This window comes from Brassica oleracea, chromosome C9 (assembly GCF_000695525.1).
Source record: "Brassica oleracea var. oleracea cultivar TO1000 chromosome C9, BOL, whole genome shotgun sequence".
NCBI lineage: Eukaryota > Viridiplantae > Streptophyta > Magnoliopsida > Brassicales > Brassicaceae > Brassica > Brassica oleracea.
The window spans coordinates 43,499,129-43,508,249 of NC_027756.1; the positions used below are offsets into that span (position 1 = coordinate 43,499,129).

Sequence of the window (9,121 nt, forward strand, 5' to 3'; positions counted from 1 at the left end):
TCGCGAAGAGGAGAATCATGAAGAGGAGAATCGTAAAGAGAAGACGACATTTTTGAGATGATATTTTGAATCATGTAGTGTGATTGTTATTGTCGCCTGAGAGAAATGATCTTGGATTCGTCGTCACTGGATGCTCTTTCCAGAGAGACGTCGTGACTCGTGAGAGAGAAGACATTTTTTCGTCGTCGTCGTGAGAGTGGATGTCGTGAGAGTCACCGTCACCGTCAATCTCTTCGCCGAGAAAGTATAATGATTTGTTGTGAGAACCCCCAAACCTTATCTATTTCCCTTTCTCTGTTAGATCTGGTTTATTTAGGAGGCACTTATGTTATTTATTCATTAATGAATGTTATATTTATGAAAATGTTATTTAATGGATGATAAAATTGAATAATGGTACTAACAAAAGTGCAAAAGTAAAATTTTCCTTAGATCAAATTTTGTTAATTAATTTTGAATTTATTTTTGAATAATTCTGTAATTTAAATTTCTTAATATCCGGATTAATATTTTTTTGGTCAATATCCGGATTAATAATATGTTGACTAAGAAAAAAAAAATGAAATTGACAAAAGGTCACGAGACAATCACGTGCCAATACGGAGGAAAGATTCATCTTCTCTGTTCCTCTGACTTTGGCAAAATCTTTGCCCTTTTTTCGACGGGACGGCGGTGAACGTCGACGTGAAAGAGTACAGCGATGAACTTCTCCACAAGGCTCGCCGAGAAACTCCCCGGAATCTTACCGGTGCCGTCTCATTCTCTCCTGCGTAAAGGTTGTCTTTTTCAATCCGTTTCACTTGTTTCCTTCCTGTGACCTCATCCTGGTTTCGTGTATTGCTTGTTCGTTAGTTTTCCGATAAGATTGGATACTATCAATGTGAAACGTATGTTTCTGGGCTTCTCTTCGTTCGTAATTTCTACTTGAAAATCTCCTCTTTTGTCGGAAACCTTCGTGTTCATTATCTCTAAGAGTTATATAGGAACTTTCGTGTCTGAATCCAATATGTGAACTGTTATGGTCAGTGGAAGATGAAAGCTAATGAGCATTCTCTTCTCACGTGTATCAGGAGCTGTCATCTCCGAGTTAAGATTCTTTGCAACTGCTAACCACAGTAGAAGATTGAGATTGGGATTGCAGAAGAATAAGGTTTGGAGTTTGCAGAGAGCAGAACTCTCTGTAGTGACCAATTCATGTATAGTTCATCCCGCAACTGAAGCCTATGCACAAGAAGCTATAGAAGCAATCAAATCCGAGAAAGTTATCGCTGTGCCTACCGATACCCTTTACGGATTCGCCTGTGATGCTTGGTAATGTTCAAACAAAGATTAGCTGAATAAGCTTTACATTTAACCAAACTAAACTGTGGTTGTATAAACATGAAACAGTTCTTTAGAAGCTGTTAACCGAATCTATGAGATCAAAGGCCGGAAGCTCACAAGCCCGTTAGCCATCTGCGTAGGAGACGTATCAGATATCAAGAGAGTCGCTACAACAAACCACTTACCTCATGGTTTACTCGACTCGCTCTTGCCCGGTCCAGTCACTCTCGTCCTTCAACGAGGTTTGCATCTTCTTCTTCTCAACTGTGGTTGCTTCGATATGATCTCTTTTATGTGAGAATGTTCTTGTAGTGTTTTCAAAACAGGTGAGTCAAGTATTCTTGAAAAGTCGTTAAACCCTGGGATAGATACCATTGGAGTACGTGTTCCCGATAGTGAATTCATCAGAGAAGTATCGAGAGGTTCGGGGAGTGTTTTGGCTCTTACGAGTGCTAATCTAAGCGGTGATAGAAGCAGCGTTTGCGTGAATGATTTCGAGAATCTTTGGCAGCACTGTGCTTTTGTCTATGATGGTGGTTTGCTTCCGTCGGGTCGTGCGGGGTCAACGATAGTTGATTTGAGTAAAGTTGGCAAGTATAAGATCATTAGACCTGGAAGGTATGTGTCATTGAGAGATGTTTTGTTGATCAATGCTTGAGTCTTTGTGAGATGATACTTAAGAAGAGTGTTGTTCTTTGTTGTTGTTGATTCAGCGCTAAGGAAGCAACAGTGGCGATTCTTGAGATGTATTTGCTTGAAGAAGAAGAAGACTGTTAACAGAAGAAAGCTGGTTAAGCTTTGATCTGACTTTAAAGAATTTGAAGGTTTTGCTATGTCTCCTTGCTCGATCTTTGCTATTGGTTGTATTGGTTTGATCATATGTTATAAACAGTGTTCTAAAAGTTGGTCTAGTTGCTCGTCTAATCAATAATCTCGTATAAAATGCCTAATTACCGTCTAAACATTTTTTGAACATCGGTTATAGGTTATAGGTTATAGGTTATCAGATACATTTGTAATATGAGAAGATTGTTGATTTTGAGCATGTGCAAACTCTAGTTTTAATAGTCAGCATTTGTAATTTAAAGGAATTTGTGGACTGTTTCATAATTTTCACTAAAAATTTTTATTGGTCCATGTGGAAGATGAAGAAGTTATGGGATGTTAGGTACATCTTTGGGGAAAAAATCATGTAGTATTTGTCTAGAAATAGTTGGTAATCTTGTATGAATAATTTCCAATTTGTTTAAGAAAAAACTAATAGGAAATTTAAAACGTGTAAATTAAATTCACTGAGGATTTTTTTTTATGAAAACTATAAAAGAAAAAAAAAGATTACATGTTTTAATTACGGGCTGAAAGTTGAAGAAAAGATAATACAAGGCATCAGTTTACAATTTAAAAACATTTTAGTTTCCACATGTCTGTGCTCTGTTTTTTTCTCGGCTTGGGTTGGGTCTAAAAAACGTTTATCCACAGAGTGTTATTTGACAATAATGAAGATCAATCAATCCCTCTCAAACTCTTCTCACCACTAGTTTCTTGGTCTCTCGAACATTCCCTCTTCTCTTTATTTTTGATTCCTTGTGGTTGGTTTCTCAGTTGCGTGTTCTTGCCTCGCGCCTGCCTTCAGGTACTGTTTCTTCATCCCTTGTGCAAACTTTTCTCAGAAGTTCATGGGTGTCGAGAAAACGAAGTAAAGTATTATTCTTTTATGAGAATTGGTTTCTCTGAAACTTAAAAATTTAGTCTTTACTTTTGGATTTCTGATTCAGATTCAGATTTCAGAATTGAAGCAAAAAGAAAGTTGATTCACCGAGATAAATGAATTGATCTTCCTTTTGTGACTAAACTTGGTGTAAGGAAGAGTTGAATAGATGTGTGTTTTCTAATCACAGCTGATTTTGTTCTGTGTCTATTATGCAGTTACTTTTTGACTCGGTGGGGAAAAAATATGGCGACTGGGGTATTGCCAGCTCCGTTCTCCGGGGTCAACATCTCGGATTCGAAACTCGGGTTTGGTAAAAGCATGAATATTGTGAGGAGCTTAAGATCTGCTAGGAGAAGAGTTTCAGTGATCCGGAGTTCGAATCAAGGCTCTGATCTAGCCGAGCTTCAACCTGCTTCAGAAGGAAGCCCTCTCTTAGGTATTTTCATAACAGATGCATTATTCACACTTATAGAGTGCTTGATTCTGTATGTTATGTGGGGTTTTGTAGTGCCAAGACAGAAGTACTGCCAGTCATTGCATAAGACGGTGAGAAGGAAGACTTGTACTGTTATGGTTGGAGACGTCGCACTTGGAAGCGAGCATCCCATAAGGATCCAAACCATGACTACATCCGATACAAAGGATATTGCTGCAACCGTTGAAGAGGTTTTTGAATCTCTCTCTCTCTCTCTCTCTCTACTGAATGCATATGCATCAGATACTTGAGTTGTGTTGTTCCATTGACAGACCTTGGTTCTCTTGTTGTAGGTTATGAGAATAGCTGATAAAGGAGCTGACATTGTGAGGATCACTGTTCAAGGGAAGAAAGAGGCAGACGCATGCTTTGAAATCAAAGACAAACTTGTTCAGCTTAAGTAAGTTTATACCCATACCGAGTATTCTGCTATGTTTTGTGGGTGTTTTGAGTAGTATGAAACTGAACTGTTTTTTTTTTACGTGTGTGTGTGTGTTACAGTTATAACATCCCCCTTGTGGCGGACATTCATTTTGCTCCTTCTGTAGCCTTGCGTGTAGCTGAATGCTTTGACAAGATCCGCGTCAACCCCGGAAACTTTGGTACACTTTCTTCTTCTTTTTTTTTTCGTCTCTCTCAGTTGTTTCTTCATCTCAAGTACGAATGATTTGTTCTTGCCACTGTAGCGGACAGACGGGCACAGTTTGAGACGATAGAGTACACAGAAGATGAATACCAGAAAGAACTTCAGCATATCGAGCAGGTAGAATTTAAAAAAGCATTTGTGTCACTTTTTCTTGTAAAGTATTAATCAGAGTCTAAACCCTCGTTTTCTCCCTTAGGTCTTCACTCCTTTAGTTGAGAAATGCAAAGAGTATGGGAGGGCAATGCGTATAGGGACAAATCACGGAAGTCTTTCTGACCGCATCATGAGCTATTATGGTGACTCTCCACGAGGAATGGTGAGAAGCCTTTGAAACTGTTTTCTCTTCTTTACCACTTGTAATGTTTGTCTGATTTGATGAGTTTTTTTGTCACGGCCAGGTTGAATCAGCGTTTGAGTTTGCACGGATATGTCGGAAACTAGACTACCACAACTTCGTTTTCTCGATGAAAGCTAGCAACCCGGTGATCATGGTCCAGGCCTACCGTTTGCTCGTGGCGGAGATGTATGTTCATGGATGGGATTATCCTCTGCATTTGGGAGTCACTGAAGCAGGTGAAGGTGAAGACGGACGGATGAAATCTGCTATTGGGATTGGAACGCTTCTTCAGGTACCTCACATTACATAACATAAGAGAAAGACATTTTTACTTGTGATCATTCACATAACGTGATGGTTGTTGTACTTGCAGGATGGACTAGGTGACACAATAAGAGTTTCGCTGACTGAGCCACCAGAAGAGGAGATTGATCCGTGTAAGCGATTGGCCAACCTCGGAACAAAAGCTGCTGAGCTTCAACAAGGCGTTGTATGAATGATTTCTTCTTTAGATGCTTCTCTACTATAGTTTACACTTCACTGTGGCTAATGCAACTCTTTTGTGTGTATTAGGCACCGTTTGAAGAGAAGCATAGGCATTACTTTGATTTTCAGCGTAGGACTGGTGATCTACCTGTTCAGAAAGAGGTAAAGACTGTACATTTTGAGGGGAATTAATAAAAAATGTTATCAATGATTCTTCCTGGAAAATTGTAGGGAGAAGAGGTTGATTACAGAAACGTACTTCACCGTGATGGTTCTGTTCTGATGACGGTTTCTCTAGATCAACTAAAGGTGAGAGCATTTATAAACACTCTTCTCTTCTTCTTCTACATTTATATAGCGCAAAATGTAGAACGTATCATTGTCTTTCCTTTCACTTCTTTCCAGGCACCTGAACTCCTCTACAGATCGCTTGCTACAAAGCTTGTCGTTGGCATGCCATTCAAGGTGGGATGTATGGTTCATTTTATCTTCATGAGAGACGCATCCTGATTCTTTTACTTATCGAGTAATGCTTGTGTAGGATCTGGCAACGGTTGATTCCATCTTACTTAGAGAGCTACCACCTATAGATGATCACGTGGCTGTAAGAATCACCCTTGCTTCTCCATATCGTTTTCTCTAAAGATCTTATATTGACTGAAAGTAAAACATTGAGTTATGTTTACAGCGTTTGGCTCTTAAACGGTTGATCGATGTAAGTATGGGAGTCATAGCACCTTTATCAGAGCAGCTCACAAAGCCATTGCCCAATGCAATGGTTCTTGTCAACCTCAAGGAACTATCTGGTGGTGCTTACAAGCTTCTCCCTGAAGGTGACTCGGATAAAAACTTTCCTGACAAAAACCAGCTTTTTTCGGGTTTTCTTAGCATCGGTTATTTCAGGTACACGCTTGGTTGTCTCTGTACGAGGTGATGAGCCATACGGGGAGCTTGAAGTACTCAAGAACATCGATGCTACGATGATTCTACATGATGTACCCTTCAATGAAGACAATGTTAGCAGAGTACATGCAGCTCGGAGGTAATAATATAATAAAAAATTCTCGCCATACAATCTTTTGATGAGCTCAAAGTTATGAGCTAACTGATACTCTTCTTGTCTTTGATTTGTAGACTATTCGAGTTCCTATCCGAGAATTCAGTTAATTTTCCCGTCATTCACCACATTAACTTCCCAACAGGGATTCACAGGTAAGATAGCGACTGAAACCCTCTCCTCAGAACTTTGATATACGGTATGATGGTTTCTTTCTTGTTGCGCAACAATGCAGGGACGAGTTGGTGATCCACGCAGGGACATACGCTGGGGCACTTCTAGTGGATGGACTTGGAGATGGTGTAATGCTAGAAGCACCTGATCAAGACTTCGAGTTTCTTAGGAACACTTCTTTCAACTTGTTACAAGGCTGCAGGATGCGTAACACCAAGACGGTATATATAAGCACAAACGAATCTCTATTATTCTCAAACCCTTCCTTAGAATGAAAAAGTAGTCACAGTGAATTGTTTGTTGCAGGAATACGTATCGTGCCCGTCTTGTGGAAGAACTCTGTTCGACTTGCAAGAAATCAGCGCTGAGATCAGAGAAAAGACTTCGCATTTGCCTGGCGTTTCGGTTAGTAAAAAAAAACAAAACCTTTGTTTCTTTTTGTGTTTCAAGAAAATGTTTTTCTTTCTGGTTGTTGGATTGTGTAAACGAATGGAGTTTTGGAAAATGGTGCAGATTGCAATAATGGGTTGCATTGTGAATGGACCTGGAGAAATGGCTGATGCTGATTTCGGTTATGTAGGCGGTTCTCCCGGGAAAATCGACCTTTACGTTGGAAAGGTGACGACTACCTTTAGTCTCGAGCTTCTTGGTCTTTTGAAGTAGAATGTGTTTTTATATATACAGTTTTTAAATTTCTGTGGACAGACGGTGGTCAAGCGTGGGATTGCCATGTCGGAGGCAACTGATGCTCTAATCGGTCTGATCAAAGAACATGGTCGTTGGGTCGACCCACCGGTTGCTGATGAGTAGATTCATTGTTAGTTCCAATGGCAAAGATGGATAAATGGATCGTTATTTTCTGAAATTTGAGAGGGAAAGAAGAAGATAGTATGTGTATGTATGTATGTATATACATATACCTATTTGTTGTGTAATGCATCATATTAAACAGTGGCCAAATCTTCTCTAAGCTGATAGTAGTTCTGAGTTCAAATAATACAACACAAGCTAGTTGGCAGAAGTTGCTAGCTTTTTCTTTTGGCCTGTGATGGAAATAACAAAAAAAAATATAAATACAAATTATATAGTTGTTCACTAATAATAGCCATTCTCTTACAATCGAAAAATAAACTACTATGACATGATTGATACAAGTGTCTGTGCAGTAAACAAACAAAAAAAATCAAGTTATAAGAAACACAAAATCGCTTCTTTTATTCTTCACTTTATTTGGAGAATCAAGTTATAAGAAACACAAAATCGCTTCTTTTATTCTTCACTTTATTTGGAGTTGGAACGTAAATAAATTAAGAACTTATTTGATCATGCTACTTTTGTCTTTTGCTAAAAAAAAAAAAATTTGATCATGGAGAGTTAAAAAAAAAATCAGATTAATCAAAAAGGCAGCAGCAACCGGGACCAGTGGGTCTACCCAAGAGGCAGTGGCCGCCATAGAGGGGTCGGTGTTTCGATGGCAATGATTAATGAACGTCGCAGTCGCTGTCCTGTTTGCACGTTCCCCTCAAGCGGCACGGTCCGTCCAATACATCATTTCCTGTTTTTTTTTATTCAGTTGAATTCAAGAAAATTGTATTAGGTTTGTGACCATGACACAATACTATACAGTGTTGTTGTTATTAGTTAAATGATAAAACTTTTTGTAGAAACTCAAATCTCTTAGAAACACAAAGAGTTATAAAAACAACTTTTTTTATTAGCTTTAGAAACTATTCAAAACTAAAGCTCTCAATATGTTTCTCTTAGATCATATGGAACACCTCTCCATTAGACCTATATTTATATGAAAGACAATTTTCTTTAACATGTGGGATATGAAAAACACAAACCTAACCTAAATAGAAACTTTATTTTCCTATATCTAGGTTTTCTTATTGTGTTTATCTTAACATATTAAACATCTAATAATATGTTAAGTTTCCACAAGGTTGGAATTATCCAACATTCACCCCCTTGATTCTAACTTGAATTAGGGAGATCAATTTCTTGAACTCCGATTAAGCTCCTCATTTGCTTGAACATAATCCTTGCTAATGGCTTGGTAAGGATGTCGGCCTTCTGCTCAACACCCAGCACATGCTCCACTTCGAGCTGCACGTTCTCCACACACTCACGAATGAAGTGATACTTCTTGAGTACATGCTTACTCCTTCCATGGAAAATTGGATTCTTGGTTAGAGCAATGACTGATTTGTTGTCGATCCTAAGCTTGACCTTCTCACCTTCTTTGCTTAGTATCTCATTCAACAGTTCCTTGATCCATATAGCTTGCTTCGCTGCTTCTGTTGCTGCCATGAATTCTGCTTCGCATGATGACAATGCAATTGTCTGTTGTTTCTGCGATGTCCAAGTGATCAGTGATGAACCGTAGTAGAATGCATGTGAGTACATGCTTACTCCTTCCATGGAAAATTGGATTCTTGGTTAGAGCAATGACTGATTTGTTGTCGATCCTAAGCTTGACCTTCTCACCTTCTTTGCTTAGTATCTCATTCAACAGTTCCTTGATCCATATAGCTTGCTTCGCTGCTTCTGTTGCTGCCATGAACTCTGCTTCGCATGATCACAATGCAACCGGTTGCTGCTTCTGCGATGTCCAAGTGATCAGTGATGAACCGTAGTAGAATGCATGTCCTGACGTGCTCCTCCCGTCATCGAGATAAATGTTTTGACTGCTCTCACTATAACCAACGACACTCCTTGACCCATCTCTCTTGAAAAACAGACCGAAGTTTGTTGTTCCTTTCACATACCGTAGTATGTGCTTGATGGCTTGTCTGTGAGAGTCTCTCGGATTGTGCATGTATCGGCTAAGAACACCTACTGCGTAACACAAGTCGGGTCTTGTGTGAAGCAGATACCTCAAACATCCTATGATTCTTCTGAACTCGGTA

The 9,121-nt window shown here is 39.2% G+C and overlaps 2 protein-coding genes across 4 annotated transcripts; both read left to right on the forward strand.

The window, feature by feature from the left end:
* The first annotated feature begins 601 nt into the window (after nt 1–601).
* LOC106315963 (yrdC domain-containing protein, mitochondrial) lies at nt 602–2,273 on the forward strand. Of its 2 annotated transcripts, XM_013753816.1 has the most exons (5): nt 602–776; nt 1,071–1,311; nt 1,390–1,565; nt 1,650–1,941; nt 2,037–2,273. In XM_013753816.1, exons 1-5 carry the CDS (start codon nt 701–703, stop codon nt 2,098–2,100), a joined length of 849 nt encoding a protein of 282 aa, XP_013609270.1. In that variant the 5' UTR covers nt 602–700; the 3' UTR covers nt 2,101–2,273. The 2 variants fall into 2 exon arrangements, with proteins under 2 accessions (XP_013609270.1, XP_013609271.1); XM_013753817.1 differs by lacking the exon at nt 2,037–2,273 and having other exon boundaries at nt 611–776; nt 1,636–1,924.
* Nucleotides 2,274–2,747: 474 nt separating this feature from the next.
* LOC106318473 (4-hydroxy-3-methylbut-2-en-1-yl diphosphate synthase (ferredoxin), chloroplastic) lies at nt 2,748–7,230 on the forward strand. 2 transcript variants are annotated; one of them, XM_013756477.1, is made up of 20 exons: nt 2,748–2,956; nt 3,250–3,470; nt 3,543–3,700; nt 3,803–3,909; nt 4,011–4,111; nt 4,196–4,272; nt 4,352–4,471; nt 4,554–4,784; nt 4,866–4,982; nt 5,066–5,140; nt 5,210–5,287; nt 5,384–5,443; nt 5,520–5,582; nt 5,667–5,811; nt 5,882–6,020; nt 6,113–6,190; nt 6,271–6,430; nt 6,516–6,614; nt 6,723–6,827; nt 6,915–7,230. In XM_013756477.1, the coding sequence occupies exons 2-20, from the start codon at nt 3,278–3,280 to the stop codon at nt 7,017–7,019; spliced, it is 2,211 nt and encodes a 736-aa protein (XP_013611931.1). In that variant the 5' UTR covers nt 2,748–2,956; nt 3,250–3,277; the 3' UTR covers nt 7,020–7,230. The 2 variants fall into 2 exon arrangements, with proteins under 2 accessions (XP_013611931.1, XP_013611932.1); XM_013756478.1 differs by lacking the exon at nt 2,748–2,956 and adding an exon at nt 3,007–3,181.
* The last annotated feature ends 1,891 nt before the right edge of the window (nt 7,231–9,121 follow it).

What these genes read in the sequence shown, in the direction of transcription:
- LOC106315963 (XM_013753816.1), top strand. Translation starts at nt 701, where the DNA reads ATGAACTTCTCCACAAGGCTCGCCGAGAAACTCCCCGGAATCTTACCG. An exon ending in TCATTCTCTCCTGCGTAAAG is followed by an intron (nt 777 to 1,070) that starts GTTGTCTTTTTC and finishes CACGTGTATCAG; the next exon opens with GAGCTGTCATCTCCGAGTTA. An exon ending in GGATTCGCCTGTGATGCTTG is followed by an intron (nt 1,312 to 1,389) that starts GTAATGTTCAAA and finishes AACATGAAACAG; the next exon opens with TTCTTTAGAAGCTGTTAACC.
- LOC106318473 (XM_013756477.1), top strand. Translation starts at nt 3,278, where the DNA reads ATGGCGACTGGGGTATTGCCAGCTCCGTTCTCCGGGGTCAACATCTCG. An exon ending in AGAAGGAAGCCCTCTCTTAG is followed by an intron (nt 3,471 to 3,542) that starts GTATTTTCATAA and finishes GGGGTTTTGTAG; the next exon opens with TGCCAAGACAGAAGTACTGC. An exon ending in TCGTTGGCATGCCATTCAAG is followed by an intron (nt 5,444 to 5,519) that starts GTGGGATGTATG and finishes ATGCTTGTGTAG; the next exon opens with GATCTGGCAACGGTTGATTC.